Source organism: Microcaecilia unicolor, chromosome 7 (assembly GCF_901765095.1).
Source record: "Microcaecilia unicolor chromosome 7, aMicUni1.1, whole genome shotgun sequence".
Taxonomy (NCBI): Eukaryota; Metazoa; Chordata; class Amphibia; order Gymnophiona; family Siphonopidae; genus Microcaecilia; species Microcaecilia unicolor.
Window position 1 is genome coordinate 212,835,142 of NC_044037.1, and position 24,740 is coordinate 212,859,881.

At 44.3% G+C, this 24,740-nt stretch overlaps 1 protein-coding gene across 5 annotated transcripts in view; it reads right to left on the reverse strand.

The window, feature by feature from the left end:
• Nucleotides 1–346: 346 nt before the first annotated feature.
• The window catches only part of DUSP19 (dual specificity phosphatase 19), a 67,784-nt gene continuing 43,390 nt past the window's right edge, over nt 347–24,740 (reverse strand). For 2 of the 5 annotated variants that reach the window (XM_030209717.1, XM_030209716.1), the window contains exons 2-5: nt 23,715–24,051; nt 18,831–18,877; nt 7,888–8,040; nt 347–3,084 (exon numbers count right to left, since the gene is read on the reverse strand). In XM_030209717.1, the coding sequence (XP_030065577.1) occupies nt 2,890–3,084; nt 7,888–8,040; nt 18,831–18,877; nt 23,715–23,946 (627 nt within the window). In that variant the 5' untranslated portion in view covers nt 23,947–24,051 and the 3' untranslated portion in view covers nt 347–2,889. Of the gene's footprint in view, nt 3,085–7,887; nt 8,041–18,830; nt 18,878–23,714; nt 24,052–24,321; nt 24,352–24,378; nt 24,487–24,529; nt 24,725–24,740 lie in introns of those variants that run through there. The other 3 variants (XM_030209719.1, XM_030209718.1, XM_030209720.1) reach the window with 3 other exon arrangements.

A 24,740-nucleotide genomic window follows, 5' to 3' on the forward strand; every position in this document is an offset into this window, starting at 1 on the left:
GAATATGCCTGACTAGCTCAATCATCTCAGCCCTCATATAATCATCGCATAACTATATTCAAACAGTGTCAAAACAACACACAGGAGAAATAAGACACATGGGCTACTTAGCTGCTGTGGTGCTGCAACTGTTGCACTGTAGTTCATTTAGCAACTACTCCAAGGGACTGTATGTTTCATACCCAGAACAAACTAGGCTCTAAAGTACAGTACCATGTTTAGTGGGAGAAATCTCCCTATTGGTTGCTAAGATGTGCGAGACTTTGCATCTGAAAGACAATTTGTCATTCTTAATAAGATTTAGTAAGATTCCCTGTCTGCACTCTTAGTCTGATGAGCAAACACAGCAGAGGTGACACGAAAGATGATGTAGCACAAGCAAGGTCCAATGGACTCAAAGAGTTCAAATCAGAAGTTTTTATTCAAAGTAAAATTGGACTTGACACAAAATCATGTTTCGTCCACAAAGGCCTGCTTCAGGAGTCCATGTGAGTGGTAATCATATAACTTCACTGCGTTCTGTACATATAGAGGGCAAAACACCTAGGAAAAAGTAACAATCATAGGAGCGCTGTAGAACTTGTTTAGTCTGACAGAAAGTCCACCAACTACTCTTAAACTCCTTAGGCCATAGATTTAGCCTGAACCTGAGAGATACTTATGGTCCACAGGTAACAACACACTTTGTTGCCACCTCACCATTAGTCATTGGCCCTATTTGTTGCAGTGGGCCCTATGGTAGATTATGCACAGTAAATGACCCCCTTACTGTTTGTACACAATTAGAAGCCTTATAGTTCCAGTGATCATCACTTAGCAGAACAATTCTGCAACAAAAAGCTTGTTAGATGACATCAGAATAGCTTTTGTCCTCTCTCTTTGACTTAAGAGTGAAGGTATGTATAAACAGCTAGGAGAAGAGGAAGGAGCAATAACCCAACACAAAAAACTGAGAACTGATCAACAACTACTATTAAAGGAAATACTATTAATGAAATCACTCCGCTTACAGTTCCCATACTTCTATAGCGAGATCTGTGGAGTTTTTGAACTAGCCCCATCAACAGATTTTTAATAAAAGCTAGTTTTTAAAAAATCCTCTTTGACCACAAGCTACCTGATAAGGATCAGAGTAGGTCAAGATTCCCAAGAGTTAAATAAACAATGGGTCTTAAAGATTAAGCAAACAGGGTTAGTAGCACAGGTCTCCAGGCACAATATACCAGCCGTAATAGAACCAGATATGTTGAAGTACAAAGATCAATTGTCTACAGTTGTTTTTCCATCCTAAACTTGGACAAGCATTTGTTCTTTACCAGACTGGGTGAACGCCTTTACGGTACCATGTAAGCCACATTGAGCCTGCAAAAGGTGGGAAAATGTGGGATACAAATGTAACAAATAAATAAATAAACAGAAGGAACAAGTGTTCATTCATCAGCACATGCTGGGAAAGAGGCAAAAATTTGCTGAACAAAACTAGAACTACAACCAGACAGCATTACTACTGGATCTGCTCTTGAACTTTAATTAATGGTGCTTGTGATCTTGACAGTGGACATGAGCAGATAATTGCCCTAGCTGCTATGAAGTATCCAGAGCAGATAGAACATTAGAACTGAAAAACAGGCTTTAAAAATACCTACAACGTTCAAAACACATGACTCTCACCACATGTGCATCCATTAGCTAGGGAATAGCCATGTCTCCCTAACCTGCAGATAAGTGTGCCAAAACCTCCCAGAGGACCCTCCACAATAGAAGGCACATTCTAGAGGAGCTCTGAATATGGGGCAGTAATCTCATAATGGCCATTGCCATAAACAATATATATTAAATTAACATATATTGATTTATTCTCTACTTCCAACTAAAATGTAATATTGATCTTCCTTTTTGGATCAACAAAATCATTTCAAGTCTTCACAAGCTGTTAAATCCATTTTGAAAAAAAGTACAACAAAAAAAACCAAACAACAAACCCACATTATACTGTAAAAAAACATAAGAAGTCACAATTCACAAAAAAGAGCACAACATACCATGCAAACATTTAGGTATGACCTTGTTTTATGTATCGCTATGAGGCGTGTATTGTTGCTATGTGCCTGCCAGGGGGTGTTATGGTAACCAATAGAAAGCATATCTTCAAGACTGATAGAAAAGCTCCCTTCCGGATTTCACCTCTAAAATGGAAGAGACTAAAACAACATGACAGTGAGGCAGTATCTTGTCCTAAGGGAGGAGACTGATCAACTCAAATCATCATGTTTGGGTCAGTGCTGGTATCTGCCAGTCTGAAGACTATCTAATGGAAACAGTCTAGATATGGAATCTTTTGGCATGTTTCAGACCTGCAACTGTTGGGTGTGTAGAAAGGTAGCCTAGCGGTTAGGGTAGCTGCCTGCAGCACAGGTTCAAATCCTTTTTTCCCCACTTATTGTGGCTTTGAACAAGCCACCTAACCCTCTGTCATCTTCTGTACTAAGTTTAAATTGAATACCTGCATGCAACTTGCCTCGCGCTCAGATTTGGAAAGCAAGTAACCTAACTCCAACTCCAGATAAACAGTTACTTAAAATCTTACATTTTGGAATGGAAAGATGTAAAGACTGTTCGGTGTTAGCAGATGCCATATTCCTTCACCCTCAATGAGGGTCTGCATCACCATCCATGACTCAGACTTGGAATTGCTTTCAATGTGCCGACTTAAAAATGATCTTTAAGAACCACGTTCATGTGATGATTTTTACAGGAACAATTAAAATAACCTGAAACCAGCTTTTCAGCATATCAGGCATTTTTAAATCAAGGCGTAACACAAATTTCAAGAACATAATATTGCACTAAGCAGTTGCTTCTATTAAGGCATATGGTGCTTCCATCTGCTTAGCTGTTGCTGCAGTGATGATACTTGCGAAGTTGCTCCATGAAGCCAGGGTTTGGACAGACAGCAGGTCTCGCATTTTTCACTAAGGAAAAAGCTTCAGCAAAACTAAGTCCTTCTGTGTGCATCAAGAAACCAATGACAACGGATGCTGCACGAGAAACTCCTGCATTGCAGTGAACAAGTACCACACCATCCTTGAAGAGAAAACAAACAGTCATTTTATCAGACATCCAATTATAAATTGTGTTTCTAGCTGCTCTTAGAAAACAACTTAGTAACTGTAAGTGCCAGCAACTAAGGACACCTTGCAGTAGTATGTCAACTGCAAAATATGTAAAAAGTTAATTAAAATAAGAGACAAGGAAAGTCATTCTAGAGCACGGGTTCTCAACCCAGTCCTCAAGACACACCTAGCAAGTCAGGCTTTTATAATATCTACAATGAATGTGAATGAGAGAAGATCTGCATACAAGGGAGGTAGTAATGCAAGTTTCTCATGCATATACCGTGTAGGTATCCTGAAAACCTGACTGGGACTGGGTTAAGAACCTATGTTTTAGATTTGTAGGGCACTGTTTCACAAGCCAGTCCTGGAGTAGCCCCTTGCCAGTCAGGTTCTCTGGGTAACCTTAATGAATACGCATGAAAGAGATTTGCAAATAATGGAGGCAGTATATGCAAATCAAGTTCATGCATATTCATTGTGAATATCCTGAAAACCTGACTGGCAGGGGGGTACTTCAAGACCTACTTGGGAAACACTGTTGTATGGGTATTTATAAATGTTAATAGTGACATACACATGTAAATGCCAGTATTTACTGTGGTGTGCTAGAGTCTGGAATAGATGGCTTGTAATGTGTAATTTCAGTAGCACTGGCATTCACTTCATTTCAAAAATTTGGCTAGTACTGTTGTGTTGCCTCCTGCATAATAATTCTATAATGCTGTTCAGTAATAAATACATGTAACATAAAGGCTGACCAAATCCAGCCTGAAATTCTGATTCGGCCATGTTCTCAGTTTAGGCCGAAAATGCCCGTGCATTTGCATCTGAAACGAAAACTCTCTCACTCCGCCTAATCCAATGCAGTGTTCTCCCCAGGCCTACCTCAGAAACTCTGGTTGGCTAACCAGGGCAGAAGCAACACCTAGCCCCAACCCCCAAATATCTAAGCTGGTAGGGATCCCCAGGCCTCACCAGCAGAAGCAGATCGCCACCTGTGGCCTGGAAGTCAGCAGTGCTTTCCATGGGCCTCAAAACTATGGCACTGTCCGCTGCTTTAGCTGGTGAGATTCCCCAAACCCTGCGGCCTGGCAGTTGGCAACACTTTCCAAGGGTAGTTCACCCCTCCCCCGTGCATGCTTGGTTTTGCAAAAAACCCCACAATAGCCAGGCCCCCTGCAACCTGTCACAGAATCTATAAGAAGGCAGAATTGGTGTGTAGAGCCTGAGCTCTTTCTTTAAAACTTGGGGTCCATGGGTCAATTTTAGCAGACAATGGAAAAGGTGCCGGTACTCAGTACCCCCTCAAAAAAAGCCCTGGGCAGACAACATGCTAATCTTTATAAAAGACTCCCAAGGTCTAATTGAGCAAAAGAAAAACAAAAGTTTGACAAGCGCATGGTAAAAATAGTACACAGTCATGCATTTAGTTAGCTCTGTTCCAGTTCACAAAATGAAGAGCTGAGTACAGTGGCAGGTCATGGATAGTCACTGCTCTTGCAGCTCCCCTGCTGGCACTTCTTCAGAATCTAACAGCAAGAGTATCTGCAGCAGCGGTAACAGCAATAGCAATACTGGCATTCAGCCATCGCTCTACATCCACATCCTGCCTCTGTAAGGGTCTACAGTCAAGAATGTTCATACCTTACTGTGTACTGACAGAAAGATGGAAATGCCTCACTGAAAAGTGCTCTCGCTTGTGTGAAACATACCTAATAAAACTAAATGCAAAAAAGTTTAAGGTCAAAAAGGGGCGTAGGTGCCTACTCACGCCCAATGTGCGACAATTTTGAGTTGCTGCCCAGCTACAGTGTGGCCCTTGTGGTAATTTTATTTTTGACGTTGTCTGCTACGCACACCGGAAAATAATTTATATTTTCTGGCGCAAGGCAAAAACCGGGTGGTAATTGGTATTTTACACGCATAAACCATTACCACCCAGTTACTGTGTGAGACTTTTACTGCTAGGCCAATGGCTGGCGGTAAGGTCTCAGACCCAACATGGACGTGCGGCAATTTTAATTTTGCCACACATCCATTTTCGGCAAAAATTTTAAAAAATGCATTTTTTACAGGTGCAGTGAAAAATAATTCTGCACACGCCCAAAATACACGTCTACACTACCGCAGGCCATTTTTCAGCACACCTTAGTAAAAGGACCCCAAGATGTCCTCCTAAAAGTTTTGGGCTGGTGTCTAAATTATAAAAAAAAAATGTTCAGCAAGGCTCAGGCCCAGAAATAGAGGCCAGGAGCTAAAGCCAATGGGAGAAGAATGCGGCTATCAGCAACTGGCGGGAAGATAAGGATGGGAAGAGCAGAGGCCCCCTCTAAGGATTTTTAGAGAACAAGAGGAGCCAACAGCATGAAGAAAGTGGAATGCATTATGAGGTAGGCAGCACCAGAGATTGTGGAAATCGGGGTACAATCCTACCTGAGGATTTGAGCGGGGGGGGGGGGGGGGGGGAGTGAGGAGGTTAGTCTAGTAATAACATTCTAAAACCCTGCTCTCCATTAAAAATTTTTTTATATATATCTTACACATCTATATTTAAATTTCTTAAAAGTAGCTAAATACAAACATTAACGGTTATGAACTGTAAACACCTTAAAAGCCCATAAAAGCAGGTGCTCACAGGTCTAATGGTACATCCCAGATGTACACCACAATCATAAAAAGAAAAATAACACTGGTCTGGATAGTTTCAGAGCCACTAATCAAGCACTGTAATGTACACCAAGAGGGCTGACAGGACACTTTCTGAAATAAACCTGTTAGAAGTGCAGTAGGAGTTGATGACAGCAGATAAATGCCTGCACGGTCCATCCAGTCTGCCCAATAAGAAACTCATAGCATGTGATGCAATACAACGTATATTCTTTATCTGTCCTTGCCATTTTCAGGGCACAAAACCATAGAAGTCTGCCTGGCACTGGACATACATCCCAACTACTGGAGTTGCTGTCAGGTTTGCAATATTATCACATCATAGTGTGTTATGTGTTTAATGCTATTAACAAGTCTTTCAATAAGAAAATAAAGATGATACTGGACAAAGACTGGGAAAGGTTAATTTCAGAATACTGCTGAAGACCTAGGAGAGAAGAAATTAAAACCACAAAGGTTATAACACCAAATTTAGGGGATGATGAAACAAAGTGCATTAAACTTGGTACACAGTTAGCTTGGCTTTAGTGCACAATTTGTAAAGGAGTTTTGGGCATGAGCTAACTGTGCATAAAGTCTAAGAAAAACATCAGCACATAGCACATTTAGGTATTCACTGCAGATGTTGAAAAAGGTTCAGAAGACCCAAAGGTTGAGTGCTGAGGTTTTAATGCAAGCCCTGAGGAGAAAAAGTGTAAGCTTGTTCTTCTGCAGTCAGTACTAATGAGGATTTTATGCTAGCCATTCTCTTTACCCTGAGCATACTGGGCACTCAACTTTTTCTGGTTTCCTTGAAGAGAAGCAAAAGGGGCAGGAGACTGAAATAAATGTTGGACTGTTGACATGGTGTATGAGCATGCAACTTGAAGAATATTCTGCAAAATAAATAGTACAGCAAAACTGTATGTACCAGAATAGTATTCTAGCAAATGCACAGATGTAGGTGGATACAACTCTGGGCGTCGACAGCTTTCTTGTGTGCCAAAATCTAGCTGCTGCAGCCCCAATACACACCAGTGTACGTATGCATCTGGTGTGCTCTCCCATATTAGAGCATGTTTTGTGCAGACCCCATTTGTATTCAATTTGCTTACTGTAGCAGAGAAAGTTTTTTTTTTCTTTTAGTATGCATTAGGAAACCCTACACCGAACTCTTAGCCCAGCGCCCAAATGCACAGCTCAATGCATGGGTATTCTTTCTAACCATCTTTCCTATCAGTTTACACCAGGGGTTCTCAACCCAGTCCTCACAAGTGTGATGCAAAAAAAGACCGTCTTCCGGGCAACACAGGCATTTAAGGAAGCCTGCAGCCCGCCTTTGCAGGGCTTCTATTGGTCCAATAGAAGTCACCAAAAGAAACATGCCCAACCTGTGGCAGCGGCGGTAAAAACTGCCCAATAGGCCTGCGACCCGCAGTGTTCGAAAAATACCATGGGGGGGGGGGGGGGGGGGGGGGGGGCGACGGGAACCAGCCCAATTTTGCTGGAAACGAGTGGAATTGGCATCTTTGTCCCCAAGACACACCTAGTCAGTCAGGTTTTCAGGACACCCATAATGAATATGCATACGCATGAGATAGATTGGCATGCAATGGACACAGTGCATGCAAATTTCTCTCATGCTTATTCATTGTGGATATCCTTAAAACCCGACTTGTTAGGTGTGTTCCGAGGACTGGGTTGAGAATCTCTGGTTTACACTATAGAGAAGCTAACAGGTGAGCACTAAAACTACACAGTGGCATCCAGGTATACTGTATGTGTCAACCTACTAAAAATCACCTCTGAAAGCAATACCGAAATGGCTGATTTAAGATATCTTCCTTAATGATTACCAAGAAATATTAAGGGGTCCTTTAATTAAGCTGCACTAGTAAAAATGAACTTAGTACATCTCAACTTTCCCGCATGCTAAGCCCATTTCTAACGAGGCTGTAAATTTGGCCTTACAATTATTTAATTTTCTGGACGCACCAATATTAGCATTAGCACGGCCACTGAAAAAAAAATGTGCGTGCTTTAGTGCTTAACGCAGCTTAGTAAAAAGGGCCCTTAAGTATGCAGTGTATTTATATAATCAACCAATTCAATGCATGGTACCTACCTGAACTTTTGCTTGCTCAATAAAGTCAAAGCATTCTGGGAAATAAGATGTGATGTTTATTTCAGGCAGATCTAGTACAGCAATGCTCTTGTACACAAAGAGGTTAGGAAAAATGTTTTCCACGCCATATGCCACATTTAGAATATGGGTAACCTTGAAGAAAACAAAGATAATAGTCTGCCAAATGTTCACTGCACCATCAGCATGGAGAAAATAGGATGTAAAGAAATAGGCAGCTCCAGCCAATCAAGAGGATTAAATCTTTTGGCTTGGAAGTTTCCCCAAGTAATATCAACTGAATGATTTAATCAAACAGCATGACAAGACACGTCCTACAAAACAAAACTTGTTAAAAGGAAAAAGAAGTCAGTACAGCATAATTCACTTACTAATACAAAGGAAAAAAAAAGGATACTGAAAATAATGGCTCAAATCTTGTGTCCTCATTTCTTTCAGCTGGAGAAATAATTAATAAAGAAATCTACATTCAAAAGGAATTTACTCTAGCATTTAACCTAGCCTACAAGAGACAAACTGCTTGTAAATGGAGATTTCTTCAGTAGTAAGTTTCCACCATGAGCCTATTTCAGTCTTATCAGATTTTGGGCTCAATTTAGTGTGGTAATGCGTTAGGTGTGAATGCACATTATTTACTAGGGATGGACAGCCCAAAACATTTTTTGTTTCATGTTGTTTCCAGAATGTTGTTATATTCTTTTTCATTTTGCCACTTTTTCATCACGGAAGCAGTCATTGAGCATGCACTCTTTTGAAAGAAGACATACAATGTACAAAGAAGGCACACTACGCTTGCACCTGCAGTGGTTTGCAAATTTGCAATGGGCACCTTCTTTGCAAACAGTGCGCACTATTATCAGCAAACGATAAAATGTAAATGTTTGTGTTTTCCTGCTCGTTTTTATTTGATAACATACAACAACATGTGATTGACATTTCCCATATCATTGCAAACAAACACCCATCTCTATTATTTACCACGGGCCCCATTTTATGCAATTTAAGTCTTCTTAAAATAAAATGATGTGTATTAACAGCATTAGTAAACTAGCTCTTTTTGAGGCAGTCCAGCCAGTCTGAGCCACCAGGGCTTAACGAGGTTGAGGGCCCAAGCTTCGGCACTGGTTGCTGAGGGCAGGGGAGAAGGAGAAGAGGAACAACATGATCTTCAACATATTATCACTTTGTGTTCATGAAATAAAGAAGAAAAGGACATGGTTATATTGGTATTATATTTTGATACAGAAAAATTTTGTTCTGTACATGCTAAATTAGTTGCTCTTAAGCATTGTGTTTATAAATAAATAATTTTAAAAATGTGTCGATGCTGAGGTGTGGGGGGGAGAGGTGACAGGAGGAATTTGCAGCTTTAAACATCATGGCTGATCTGTGGATTGGGGATGGTAGTACGATGCAGCAATGCAGGCAGAGCTTGGGAGCATGAGGTGTTGCATGCATGAGACATTTGCTTTGCTCCTTCTTGGCTGTTGATATACGTTCAGAGTCCGTGGGCTGTTAGGTAGCGTTGGAGGCTGAAGCACAGTACAAATGAGAAGGAGACAGCAGCCTAGTGCCACAGGAGGGGAAAAGGCCAGGCGCCAGAGTACAATAAGGGAATATGGAGAGGGGAGCTGGTCCACAAATATCTCTGGCCCAGGTACCTGCAGCAAACATAGTAGATGTGAGCCTAAGTGTGGAGGATGTGAGGACTGGAGCCCAGGAAGACAGCCCAGGAGCTGGGGGAAAAAAAGGCCCTGGACAGAACATGAAGCAGCACAGGATCCCAGCTGGAACCTCTGTAAGTGCTAGAGCAGTATCAGCCTTAGGGAAAGTGGGGACAGGAATAACCCCTGAGGGGGGGAAGGGGGAGAGATACTGGGAGTGATCTGCAGGAGTTCAGGAGCAAAGGAAATAAGACGACCAAAGCCATATGTGCAAAAGGCCATTTGAACATTAGAAAAAAATGTCACGTAGCAGTAACTCAACACGTGGGAGTAAAGAGCGACAACTGGCTAGCACTGCCAGGTCCCAGTGGCAGGGATAGTGCAGTCAGCCACTGGAGTGGTTCTCCTAGACCTCAGCAGTTGTTGTGTCTGGATCAAAATGGAACTTCAGGGGTCTGGATCAGTGTTCCCTCTAAGGAGCGACCCGTTTCGTGCAAATTTATTTCTGAGTGAGCGCCAAAAATAGCCCAACAGCCAAAAAAAAAAAGAGTGCAGGGGGAGAGAGGTGTCCTCCCAAGCTATCTGCAGGTGGGGGTAAGGGTCCTCCTGAGTTATTTAAGGACAAAATGTAGTTTTATTTATTTTTAAAAGGTAAATAGAAATCCCTGGTGATTGGGGGAATAGTTTCTGAAGGAACCCTAAGTACCTCTCTATAGTACTACTTAGTATTCCAAAAGAGGAATCAAATCACTCTTAGGAAACTTCAATATCTGTAAAATTCAGTATTTTAGTAAAATTTTCAAATGTCTTGTCACTGCAGTAGGGAGGAAAGCAAGCCCATTCATATACTTACTCCATAACAGTCAGTTTGCAGAAAAAGCACAGCATGAAAGCAAGAGTTTACAAGGGGGGGGGGGGGTGTTGGAGGGAGGAAAAGCTCAGAGCAAGCCCATTCATACACTTACTCAGCACTTGTGACACTCTCCTCTACCGGCTACAATTGTCTGGTCACTCGCTGTAGGAAGGAGGAAAGCAAGGCAGCACTTGCACGATCTCCTCTGCCAGAAGCAGGAAGACTGCATGTCACAGTCAGCATGGCGCAAGGCGGCTGAACACCAATCTGGAGACAGTGAGCGAACATTGACGCTGCGTGAGCGATGCTCCCGGTTTCTATGAGCGATCACTCACGTACTCAGTTTAGACGGAACACTGGTCTGGATAAGTCTCATTCAACAGGGGGATGGTATCTGAGTACCAAGAGCCCAGTAGGGAAGTTAACTCCCAGCTGGGCAAGATGGTACTAGGGGGCATTAGGTAACTTTGGGCTGCCAGCTGGGCCAATCACATACATAACCCACAGCCATGAATTAATGTCCATTGGCACAGGCAGGCACTGTGTCATGCCAGGATTACAGGCTTCTAAGTTCTACCAATTCAATACGGTCCAAAATTAACGATCTGACAATCGGTACAGGAAAAATATATCAAAGAACAAACGTGTCTCACTGTGGCTATCAATGATCAACAAGTATTAAGAAAAAGATGTTTGTGGACCAGATTGTGTTTGAATAATTTAATTCATTTTGTACTAAGATAAACTAGCACCACATATTTTCACTGGTCCCAATTTCAATATATAAAGCGCTCCAAAATTTAAATATTGGAGAGCTTTATATATGGAAATTGTGACCAATGAAGATGTGTGGTGCTATTTCATCTTAGTACAATACGAATTAAATTGACTTACAGGGTTACAGGCTTGATATGTGTGATCGGCCCCCAATAATCAGGGGATGGTAGATAGGCAATGGATCCAAGTATATATAAAACTATAGTAGGTGGCACCCCCTTTCTTTTGCAGTAAGCAAGGAGCATACAGCGATTCACACAGAGGATGCATCAGGTCCATTCCATCAGGAGGAATAGAAGGGGGCACCACCCAGATCTAGTGAGGAAAGACTATGAGGCAATGGGTCCAAGTATATATAAAACAGCTCCAAGCCACTCTATACCAATTTTTATATTATAAAGAGCCATACAAAGGAAGGCAGCTGTAAGTTCTGGTTACCTTTTCTTGTTGGCATGATATACAATTATTCCTGCTACCTGAGGCTCACATATGTTGAAATGAGGCCTTTGCTGGTGTGACAGTTATGCCTTCGCACAGTTGTGCCATCACACCCCCAAGTGGAAATGTTGGAAACGGGTGAAACTTTTTTTTTTTTTTAACAAAATGGCCTGCAAGCCATTTTGAGAATACAGTAGCATATTTACCTATTTTGAAAGACAAATTAATTCTTATCTGATAATTTTCTTTCCATTAGTCCCAACAGATCAATCCAGAGACTTGTGGGTTGTGTCCCTCTACCAGCAGGTGGAGATAGAGAGAACCTCCGAGGTTTGCTATATGTGGACATGTGCAGCCAACTGAACCTTAGTATGAACGATACCAAAGCAGTGGAATGAAAACAATAGAAAACTGTCCTGACATTGTCAGGCCAATTGCCCAACATACTTCCACCACTTCTATATTTATTTATTTAATTTTTTTAATCAAATGAAGGAACGGAACCCCTCCAAAAACTAACCAACCACAACAAAACCGCAGACAGTAAACCCAGGGGGGGGGGGGGGGCTCTGGATTGATCTGTTGGGACTAATGGAAAGAAAATTATCAGGTAAGAATTTATTTTTCCTTCCATGGCATTCCACAGATCAATCCAGAGACTTGTGGGATGTACCCAAGCAGTCCTCAAGTAGGGCGGGACACCCCCAACCCGGCAGAAATCACCGATGAGCCAAACACCGCATCTTGATGAGCTGCCACATCCACCCGATAATGACGAGTGAATGTATGGACCAAAGCCCATGTAGCTGCCCTGCAGATATCTTCCAGAGAAACCAAACGGGACTCTGCAAAGGAGGAAGCTTCAGCTCGCATAGAATGAGCACGAACTTGCAAAAGGGCTTGCTTGCCCAATGCCACGTTTGCCGAAGAGAAGGCCTCCCGCAAACAACAGGCTATGGTGTCCTTGGATGCCATATGACCCTTCTCACTGCCTCCAAAAATGACGAAGAGATGGACAGAAAGATGAAATTCATTCGACACCTCCAAGTACCTGAGAAGAGCCCGTCTCACATCGAGGCAGCGAAGAGCCCGGAATTGCACAGGGTAATCTTCCCTGCGGAAGGCCGGCAAATGCAGGGACTGCCCCTGGAAACGAGAAACCACCTTTGGCAAAAACGAAGGAACTGTCCTAATCAATACCCCCGCCTCCGTAAAACACAGGAAGGGGTCTCTGCAAGAAAGGGCCTGCAACTCTGAAATTCTCCGAGCGGAAGTAATGGCTACTAGAAAAATTGCCTTCAAGGTGAGATCCTTAATCCTAATCCCCGATAAGGGTTCGAAAGGAGGATGCTCTGGCGCTTTGAGAACTAGATTAAGGTTCCAGGATGGCAGAACTGGCTCGTGAGGAGGGCGCAAACGATTTACGTCCCTCAAGAAACGAACCACATCCGGGTGGGAGGCGACGGACGTCCCATGAAGCCGGCCTCTAAAACATGCCAGAGCTGCCACCTGCACCTTAAGACAACTCAAAGAGAGTGATTTTTGTACAGCCTCCTTAAGAAATGCGAGGATAACCGATACTGAAGCCGAAGCCGCTGACAATCCCGAACTCGCACACCACACCTCAGCATAAGCTATCGAGATGGATCTTTTCTGAGCCTACAGCATCATAGCGATAACCGCGCCCGGAAATCCTTTTCTTCTCAACCTCGCTCTTTCAAGGGCAGGCCGTAAGACCAAAGGGGGAGGGATCCTCCATCATGACTGGCCCCTGCAGCAGGTAGCAGAAAAGGACGATCGAACAGAAGCCTGATCACATCTGTGTACCAGGGTCGTCTGGGCCAATCCAGGGCCACTAGGATCACTTGTCCGGGATGACTGGCAATGCAAGTCAGTAACCTGCCCACCGTTGGCCAGGGGGGAAAGGCACAGAGCAAGCCCCTGGGCCAAGGTTGAAGAAGGGCATCGATGCCCAGCTCTCGTCCCCTGCTGAAGAAACGGGGAACCTTCGCAATGAATGCGGTGGCCATTAAGTCCATCTCTGGCATCCCCCAACAGGCAGTTATCTGATTGAAGGCCAGAGGGGAAAGCGTCCACTCCCCTGGCTCCAACTGGTGGCGAATGAGAAAGTCCGCTTGCACGTTGTGACCCCGCTATATGAGCCGCTGTGAAGAACGAGAGATGAGTATCTGGCCAACGGCAGATCAGAGCCGCCTCGCGCTAGGGGTGCACTCATGGTGCCCCCCTGACGGTTTACATAGGTGACCGCCATCACATTGTCCAAAAGAACTCGAACTGGCCAACCACGGAGAAGAGACAGAGACTCTCAAAGTGCCAGATGAATCGCCCGTAACTCCAAGTGGTTGATGGACCATGACGCCTCCGTCGAAGTCCAAACACTCTGGGCCGTCTGCTGCAGGCAATGAGCCCCCCAGCCAGACAGTGACACATCCATGGTCACTATCTTCCAGTCCAGGGTTGCCAGAGGAATGCCCGACACCAGATTCTTTTGAATGAACCGCCAGTGCATGATTGTGTGAAGACGGGCCGAACATGGCACCCGAACCTCGTAATCCTCCGAGAGCAGAGACCAACGGCTCAGAAGGTGCCACTGGAGGGGGCGCATGTGAGCTCTGGCCCACTTAACCACGTCCAAGGTGGAGGCCATGGAACCCAGAACTTGTATATAGTTCCAAGCCCGCGGGTTCGGAGTTTGAAACAGTGCTCTTAAGTGAGCCTGTAACCGCTGTGCTCGAGCTGAAGGAAGAGAAACTATCCCTGTTTGGGTATCGAAACACACCCCCAAGTATTCCAGCATTTGGGAAGGCGTTAGGCTGCACTTCGGAAAGTTGATCACACAACCAAGTGACTGAAGGAACCCGCCACTACTACCAGGACCTTGGAAAAGGTCCGAGGCGCTGTGGCTAGGCCGAATGACATCGCTTTGAATTGAAAATGAAGACCAAGCACTGCAAAGCGAAAAAAGCGCCTGTGGGGAAGCCAGATTGGAATGTGTAAATAGGTCTCTTTGAGATCGAGAGAGGTCAAAAACTCCCCTGGCTGTACCGGTGCGATCACCGATCGGAGGGTTTCCATGCGGAAAAGCCGAACCCGTAAGGACCTGTTGACGCACTTCAGATCTAAGACGGGTAGCCAAGAACCGGCTTTTTTTGGCACCACAAAATAAATGGAGTATCGACTGCACCCTCTTTCTGCTGGGGGTACAGGCTGGAGGCACCCAGCCGTTGTAAGTTGAGGAGGGTGTGTCGAACGGCCTGCACCTTGGCGGGACATTTGCAAGGAGATTCCAGAAAAGAGTCTACTATCGGACGAGCCAATTCTAACTTGTAGCCGTCTCTGATAACCTCCAAGACCCATTCGTCGGATGTTACCCTGGTCCACTCCACCAGGAATAGGGACATCAATGGACGGACCTGGCTGCGGGTTGGTTTCTGTTACCGGAAAGGAAGGCCCACCTGTCACCTCGAAAGAGGTGAGGCCTCTGAGAAGACCTTGCTCTCTGAAAAGAAGCCCCGCAACCTGGATGGTAATGCCGTGTATCCCTAAACTTAGGTCTAGGTCCCGCTGGTCGTACAAACTCTGACCTGTCCTCTGGGAGGTGCTGGCCCTTAGAGTCACCGAGGTCCTTCACAATCTGTTCTAAGTCTGTCCCAAACAAAAGCTTTCCCCTAAAAGTAAGACTTGCTAAACGTGACTTAGAGGCCATGTCTGCAGCCCAATGCCGGAACCAAAGCCAGCGACGCACGGTGACCACTAGGGAAACCTCCTTCGCTGAAGCCCTCAAAAAATCATAAAGAAGATCCGCAAGGAAGGCTAAACCGGATTTCAAGGCCGGCAAAACAGACACAAGATCTTCCGGAGAGGAGGCTTTCTGAATCTGTACCCATGGTAAGCATGTCCACGCTGCGTAGGAGCCACAAACTGAGGCCTGCAGGGAAAGGGCCACTACTTCAAAGGACAGCTTCAAGCAAGTCTCCAACTTACAATCCTGCGGGTCCTTGAGCACTGTGCCCCCCTCCACAGGGAGAGTGTTTTTTTTTTTAGTGACCGCTGTGATTAAGGAATCCACCGTAGGGACCTTTACCAAATCTAAGTCAGGAGCAGGTAGGGCGTACTACTACTACTATTAAACATTTCTATAGCGCTACTAGACTTATGCAGCGCTGTACAAATTAACATGAAAAGACAGTCCCTGCTCAACAGAGCTTACAATCTAAATTAGACAGACGAACAGACAGCTAGGGGTGGGAAATTGCAGTGGTAGGGGTGATAAGTGAGGGTGTTGAGTAAGAGAGTCATGGTTAGGAGTCGAAAGCAGTAGCAAAGAGGTGGGCTTTAAGCCTAGACTTGAAGACAGCCAGAGACTGAGCCTGACGTACTGGCTCAGGGAGTCTATTCCAGGCATAGGGAGCAGCGAGATAGAAGGAACGGAGCCGGGAGTTAGCAGTGGGGGAGAAGGGGGACGACAGGAGACATTTACCCAGCGAACGGAGTTCACGGGGAGGAGTGTAGGGAGAGATGAAAGCGGAAAGGTACTGAGGAGCTGCGGAGTGGATGCACTTGTAGGTCAAAAGGAGAAGTTTGAACCGTATGCGGAAGCGGATAGGGAGCCAGTGAAGCGACTTGAGGAGAGGGCTAACGTGAGTATAGCGACTCTGGCGGAATATAAGACGCACAGCAGAGTTTTGGACAGATTGAAGAGGAGATAGATGGCTGAGCGGGAAACCAGCGAGAAGCAAATTGCAGTAGTCTAGGCGAGAGGTGATAAGTGTGTGGGTAAGGGTTTTGGTAGCATCCACGGAGAGGAAAGGGCGAATTTTGTTAATATTATAGAGAAAGAAACGACAGGCTTTGGCAATCTGCTGAATATGAGCAGAGAAGGAGAGAGCGAAGTCAAAGATGACTCCAAGGTTGCGCGCAGACGGGACAGGGAGGATGAGAGTTATCTACCGAAATAGAGAACGGGGGGGAGAGGAGAGGCAGGTTTAGGGGGAAAGAGGAGAAGCTCGGTTTTGGTCATGTTTAGTTTCAGGTGGCGGCGAGACATCCAGGCAGCGATGGCAGACAGGCAGGCCGATACTTTGGTCTGGATTTCAGCTGAGATATCCGGTTCGGAGAGGTAGATCTGGGTATCATCAGCGTAAAGGTGGTATTGAAAGCCATGGGATGAGATCATAGCACCAAGGGAAGAGGTATAGATGGAGAAGAGGAGAGGTCCTAGGACAGATCCTTGGGGTACACCGACTGTTAGCGGGATAGATGTGGAGGAGGAACCACCAGAGTATACGCTAAGAGTACGTTGGGAGAGATAGGAAGAGAACCAGGAAAGAACAGGGCCCCGGAATCCAAGAGAGGATAATGTATCAAGAAGTAAGGTGTGATCAACAGTATCAAAAGCAGCAGATAGGTCGAGGAGGATGAGAATAGAGTAGAGACCTTTAGATTTGGCCAGTAACAGGTCACTGGAGACTTTGGCAAGTGCCGTTTCAGTCGAGTGAAGAGAACGAAAGCCAGATTGGAGCGGGTCAAGAATAGCTCGAGATGAAAGGAAGTCGAGGCAGCGGCGGTGAACAGCACGTTCAAGTATCTTGGAGAGGAAAGGGAGGAGGGAGATGGGCCGATAGCTAGAGGGGCAGGTAGGGTCCAGTGAAGGTTTTTTAAGGAGCGGTGTGACTACAGCATGTTTGAAGGCATCAGGAACAATCGCAGTGGAAAGCGAAAGATTGAGGATATGACGGATAAAAGGGATGACAGTGGGGGAGATAGTGTTAAGTAGGTAAGTGGGAATGGGATCAGAGGGGCAGGTGGTACGTTTGTACGAGGAAAGAAGATGTGCAGTTTCCTCATCAGTGACATCAGAGAAGGTGGAAAAGGAGGGAGGGGTTGGAGGGTTGGGGGAATGGACTAGGGGAGGGTGGTTTGATTGAGAATTCAAGGTTAATCTTTTGAACCTTGTCATGAAAGTACTCGGCTAGAGTCTGAGGAGAAAGCGAAGGGGGAGTAGGGGGCGAAGGCACTTTAAGGAAGGAGTTCAGCGTGGCAAAGAGAAGGCGAGGGTTAGAGCCAAGAGAGGAAAAAACAGCGCCCGCCAACACATGCTGCACTAACTGCCCCGAGGAAACCACCGAAACTATCCCCTGCGCTTCTGACTCACTGGACGCCTGAGGGGAACCCCTGTCGCGCTGAACACCCGCTGCAGGCTGACGGCGGCAGGACCCACACCGGGAGCAGCGCTTAGCTGCCTCAGAAGGCACTGACATGCTCCACAAACGCCTGCCCCAAAACTGACTTGGCAGAACGTCTAGTTCCTCTGTATGATTAAACAAAAACAAAGTCTCTCACCTTTTTTTTTTTTTAAGTCAGGAGAGAAAGGAAACATCCGATCAGGCCAACAGCCCCGGGCGACGGAGGAAAGGTAGGTGGAGACCGGGAGGGACCTGGCTCCACCACCAGGAGTACACACAAGCTGCAAACAGCCACTCAACCCCTGTCTGTGCTAAACTAGGCCCAAAGGACACCAGTAGCCAGATCAAACCAGAGCTGCACAGAGATGTTCCTCCACCTGCTAGATAGAATACTAAGCTTCAGTTGGCTGCACAGGTCCACATATAGCAAACCTCGGAGGTTCTCTCTATCTCCACCTGCTGGTAGAGGTACACAACCCACAAGTCTCTGGATTGATCTGTAGGACGCCATGGAAGTACATTCTTTCTGTAATACACCTTGAAAAACTTTACAGAGAGTGCACTTAAAACATAGGAATTTTTTGAGCTATTTAATCAGTTCCAGATTAAATATCAGCAACCTTCATAGGTTAGGTTAGGTTATCACTGACAGTGAACAAAACCTATTTTAAACACGGAGAAAATATTTACAGAAAAGGAACCAAAGTATACAACATTGGAACCTAAGTTTATTCCTCTGAATCAGGGACGGCCCAACCATTAGGCAAGGGCAGCAAGTTTAATATTTAATAAAAATACGATGTCCAGTTATGCACTTTTTATAGGGGAAGGGGAAATAGGCTGAAGGCTGGAAATGTAATTGAAGAGGTCAAAGGTATGCCTAGGGTACCCAATACTCTTGCCTGGTAGTTGGCCAACCCTGATCCAAACTATAACCAAGTGAAAATTGCAAATGCACAGAAATGGTTAACATTACAGTAATCTTACCTTGAACTGTTTCAGTGTATCCAGATCCTGAGCTGCATCTTGGGAACCTGAAAGTTTAGGCTCACATTATTAAAAATGTATTTTTACACCTTTCATGCATACACACATTTTCAAATGTATTAATTTTCTAGTGAAAAATACAATTAGTTCTTTTGATGATTTGGCATGTGTGTTTGCCTTCTGTTGTGGGAGAAAGGCCCTAGATTTTTCTTTTTACTGTCCCACACAAACTGTTTTAATATCTTTTACATCTTTCAAAGTCAGATTTAAAGACTAACTCCATCAGGGTACAGTCAAATGCAATTACCTTGTAGAAGGTAAACCTATTAGGATAAGTGAAATCTGATTTATGGTAATTAAAATATCTCGTTATTAATATGTTAGCATTTCATTGCTTCTCTCTTCATCCTGTCCAGATGAACTGTAGTGTACCCTGCTGGTATGTTCCTTCCCATCACACTTGGAATTTCTGTCTATAAATATCCCACATTGCATTTTGTTTTCTGCAGAACCTTTATCCTTTTTAACCTCTATGTCAGGTATGATTGTGTGGACCGCTTATTAACCTCCCAAAACTTCAGGGACCCCCCCCCCCCTCTCCAGGTCGACCCTCTTCTCCTCAGCGACAAGCCTATCTTCACTAGCCCTCTTTATATCCCTTCCCCTTCCTGTTACCACCGGTTTCTCTGTCTTTCCCCTTCAGGCAGTCTCTTTTGCATCCAGCTGGTTCTCACTCTTAGTATCTCTCCATCTCCTCACCTACCGATGCTACACTGCTGGTCCCCGGTACTCCTGCCTCTGGCCTCCATTTCTGCTTCTGATCTGTGCAGCCGCCTCCATTTCCACTCCCCCAGTTATTGTTTCTTATATAGCCCATAGCAACTGATGTTGGTACTTCCAGTGTATTTTGGGATTTAGATTACTGTTTCATTTCTGTAATTGCTTCAGATTCCTTTTGGACTCCTGATGCAGACAAAGAGTGCTTAAACATAGCCCATGCAGGGTCCCATCAAGTCATTGTGGAAAGCATTGTTTTTAATAAAGGACTTTTCAAGAACTTTGCTTAGCACAACATTTGGTGTTGGCCATATTGGCCATCTCCACTGTTTGACTCTTGTTTTTTGTAAACTGTTTCTTCTTTTCTCCCGGTATTTCCATCTCCACAGCCACTGCGGATCATGCCCCTACAGCAACTTTTATTCTGTTCACATGATTTACAGCAGCATGAGAATATCATTTTCCCTCTTCTCCATGTCTTAGGGACCTTCAGAAGTTCACAGACCACAGGTTGGGAACCAGCCCTCTATGCCATCCTACACATATTGTGCCACTCCTCTACTAATTTGATCCAACCCACACCCAGGAGTCCAGTGGTTTCTGTTATGCATGCTACTGAAACCATGCTGCCTCAGGTCTTGCAATCCATTAGATTCTAGAAGCCCGATTATCCTGTTTTAGAACGTGTTTAAAGCCCTTAGGTCTAAGACGGAAGTAAATACCCCCCTCCATATTTTCTAGGACCAAGAAACGCATGGAATAAAACATCTGCCCTCTTTTTTCTGGTAGAATGGGTTCTACCGATTTGGCTTGTAAGAGGAATGTAAATATTTTCTAACTGACCATGATACTCTTGATGAGAAATTTTATGGTAAGTCAAATAGATGAAGCTGGTATCCTACCCATACAATTTTTAAAACTCATAGATCTGTGGTTATAAAGGGCCAGCATTCTATGAAGAAGTCGAGCCTTCCTCCTACTGGTAGTCTGTCTGGGACAAACATAGGAATTCTGGCTAAGTTCTGTTAGAGGCAGTCAAAACCTCAATCCTTGTTTTTGCTGCTTTAGTAGTTCAGTAGCCTTCTGTATCTCATCTCTGAAGAGATTCTCTCTCCATGGCATGGTATGTTATGTTAGCAAGCTTCTCCTGCACTTCACATTTTAGGTCTGAAGCATGGAGCCAGGCAAGTCTCTGGGTGTCAAATACCCACTGCAGAAGTTATCGATGCCAAGATAAGTTAAGATCTTATCTTTGGCTCTGTGATTTTCATATGATTGGACATGTTGACTGGAAAAATAGCTGCAGCAAAAAAAAAAAAAAAAAACTTGATGAAAGTTAACTCAACCAGGAGCTCAAGGATTTAATAAGGCCTGCAGAGTGGAACACAAACTTCTGAAAAACCTAATTAAAGCTGTACTGGGAAAAGCAGTGAACAATAACAATGGGATAAAAGTTATACTTTTTATTTTTAATCAGCTAACAGAAGTCTGACATACACATTTTGTAAAAAAATAGTTAACCCGCACTTGTCACAGCTCAAGGTGGGGAACAAAAACGTACACAACAACATAAGAAATTTTTTTTCTAACCAGCTCCATGGAAAACAAAATACTGAAGCAGTTCTGCATGACAGCGACAGATGGAAGCGACATGCTTGTGCAGTGAGCCTCTGAAAAGCTCTAGATACCTAGGCTAGAGTAATATTTCCACACTGAACTCCATCAGTGACATCACCCATGTTGTCAGGACTTTGTATCTTGCTTGTCCTTCAAGAACTACAGTATAATAGAGATTACATAAGTACATAAGTAATGCCATACTGGGAAAAGACCAAGGGTCCATCGAGCCCAGCTTCTTGTCCATGACAGCGGCCAATCCAGGCCAAGGGCACCTGGCAAGCTTCCCAAATGTACAAACATTCTATACATGTTATTCCTGGGATTTTGGATTTTTCCAAGTCCGTTTAGTAGCGGTTTATGGACTTGTCCTTTAGGAAACCGTCCAACCCCTTTTTAAACTCTGCTAAGCTAACCGCCTTCACCACATTTTCCGGCAATGAATTCCAGAGTTTAATTACACGTTGGGTGAAGAAAACGTTTCTCCGATTTGTTTTAAATTTACTACACTGTAGTTTAATCGCATGCCCCCTAGTCCTAGTATTTTTGGAAAGCGTGAACAGACGCTTCACATCCACCTGTTCCACTCCACTCATTATTTTATATACCTTTATCATGTCTCCCCTCAGCCGTCTCTTCTCCAAGCTGAATAGCCCTAGCCTCCTTAGTCTTTCTTCATAGGGAAGTCGTCCCATCCCCGCTATCATTTTAGTCGCCCTTTGATGCACCTTTTCCAGTTCTACTATATCTTTCTTGAGATGCGGCGACCAGAATTGAACACAATACTCAAGGTGCGGTCACACCATGGAGCGATACAACGGCATTATAACATCCTCACACCTGTTTTCCATACCTTTCCTAATAATACCCAACATTCTATTCGCTTTCCTAGCCGCAGCAGCACACTGAGCATAAGGTTTCAGTGTGTTATCGACGACGACACCCAGATCCCTTTCTTGGTCCGTAACTCCTAACGTGGAACCTTGCAGCTATAATTCGGGTTCTTTTTTCCCACATGCATCACCTTGCACTTGCTCACATTAAACGTCATCTGCCATTTAGCCGCCCAGTCTCCCAGTCTCGTAAGGTCCTCTTGTAATTTTTCACAATCCTGTCGCGAGTTAACGACTCTGAATAACTTTGTGTCATCAGCAAATTTAATTACCTCGCTAGTTACTCCCATCTCTAAATCATTTATAAATATATTAAAAAGCAGCGGTCTTAGCACAGACCCCTGAGGAACCCCACTAACTACCCTTCTCCATTGTGAATACTGCCCATTTAACCCCACTCTCTGTTTCCTATCCTTCAACCAGTTTTTAATCCACAATAGGACATTTCCTCCTATCCCATGACCCTCCAATTTCCTCTGTAGCCTTTCATGAGGTACCTTGTCAAACGCCTTTTGAAAATCCAGATACACAATATCAACCGGCTCCCCTTTGTCCACATGTTTGTTTACTCCTTCAAAGAATTGAAGTAAATTGGTCAGGCAAGATTTCCCCACACAAAAGCCGTGGTGACTCGGTCTCAGTAATCCATGTCCTCGGATGTGCTCTGTAATTTTGTTTTTAATAATAGCCTCTACCATTTTCCCCGGCACCGACGTCAGACTCACTGGTCTATAATTTCCCGGATCTACCCTGGAGCCTTTTTTAAAAATGGGCGTTACATTGGCCACCCTCCAATCTTCCGGTACCACGTTCGATTTTAAGGATAAGTTGCATATCACTAGCAGTAGCTCCGCAAGCTTATTTTTCAGTTCTATCAGTACTCTAGGATGAATACCATCCGGTCCAGGAGATTTGCTACTCTTCAGTTTGCTGAACTGCCCCATTACGTCCTCCAGGTTTACCGTGAAGTCAGTAAGTTTCTCCGACTCGTCCGCTTGAAATACCATTTCCGACACCGGTATCCCACCCAAATCTTCCTCGGTGAAGACCGAAGCAAAGAATTCATTCAGTCTCTCCACTACGTCTTTGTCTTCCTTGATCGCCCCTTTTACCCCTCGGTCATCCAGCGGCCCAACCAATTCTTTTGCCGGCTTCCTGCTTTTAATATACCGAAAATTTTTTTTACTATGTTTTTTTGCCTCTAATGCTATCTTTTTTTCGTAATCCCTCTTGGCCTTCTTTATCTGCGCCTTGCATTTGCTTTGACACTCCTTATGCTGCTTCTTGTTATTTTCAGACGGTTCCTTCTTCCATTTTCTGATGGCGTTTCTTTTAGCCCTAATAGCTTCCTTCACCTCACTTTTCAACCAGGCCGGCTGTCTTTTATTTTAAAGGAAGTCAGGCTTCAGATGGTAAATAAAAATTCAGAGTAGTTCACCTGAAAAAAAAATAATTTTCCCTAAAAATTGAGCAGTATGTTACTGAAAACATAACACAAAAAAAGGTCACTAGATTAAAAAAATAATAATGAAAGAAACCTCGTCTCCCTTACCTCCTTCTCCCAGCTTGTAGTTGATGACTATAAGTATAAACTTACCTAGCAGAAGCCAGTGTTTAATAACTCCAACCTGCAGGTCCAAGCTAAAGTCTTGAACATAGCCGCAGCTCGCTGTATCACTCTGGTCTGACTCTGCATCCTCTACAACCTGCACCTGGGAGTCTTTCCAGGTTTCTAGAATCCTTTTCCCAGCTAAATTTGTCACCCTGGTACATTGTTTCTTTAGGTTAGACTTGGAGAAGGACTTGATTTCCTGGCCAAGGGAGTGCATCACAGGAACAAAACACCTTGCCACTGAAAAGAGACTTGTAGTGATTCACTTGGTCCTTACAGCATCAGAAGCAAGAATGCTCTCCTTCCAGCAGTGTTACCGCATCTGAAATACCAAAATTATTTTACAAAACGAACTACAAATTTAAAATAGGGACAAATGTATTATGAACAAAAACAGCCTGATAGAAAAAAAAACTGCTTAAGGGGGTATTTTACTAAAGATTAGCTCGAATTATCTGCAGCAGGGCCCATAGGAATAAAATGGGACCTGCTGCAGATAACTTTAGTAAAAGACCCTCTATATCCCCTCCTCCGGCCATAAGCGCCAACATTTCAAAATGATTGTGAAGCAGTGCCTAACAATAGAAATTACCCCTCCCTGGACACAAATGAAGGAGCTTCTTCAGTACGGGGTGGGCTCAGCACTCACAGAGTTGTCTGCAGTGCCTGACCATTCCGGCCATACACACACTAGTCTGTAACCCTCTATATGACGCTGCATGCACACTGTACAAATGGCGATGATGATAATAAGACGTAACAACAAACAGTCAAAGACCCAACGTTAGGATTCACGCAACCAGAGGAGATTCCATCTTCGAGTCCGCTGCACGCCACGGTAGCATGAATGCAAGAGGCCTCGTGGACAGAAAGATACGGGCACCATAGGCAGTTGATCTGCCCGCCAATAGCTCGGAGGCAGGAGGAACGTAAAAGAAGATAGCAATAGGGTCTGAAACGGCAATTCAGCCAGAGCACCGCATAGATATTAAGAGTCTAAGAGGCATATTT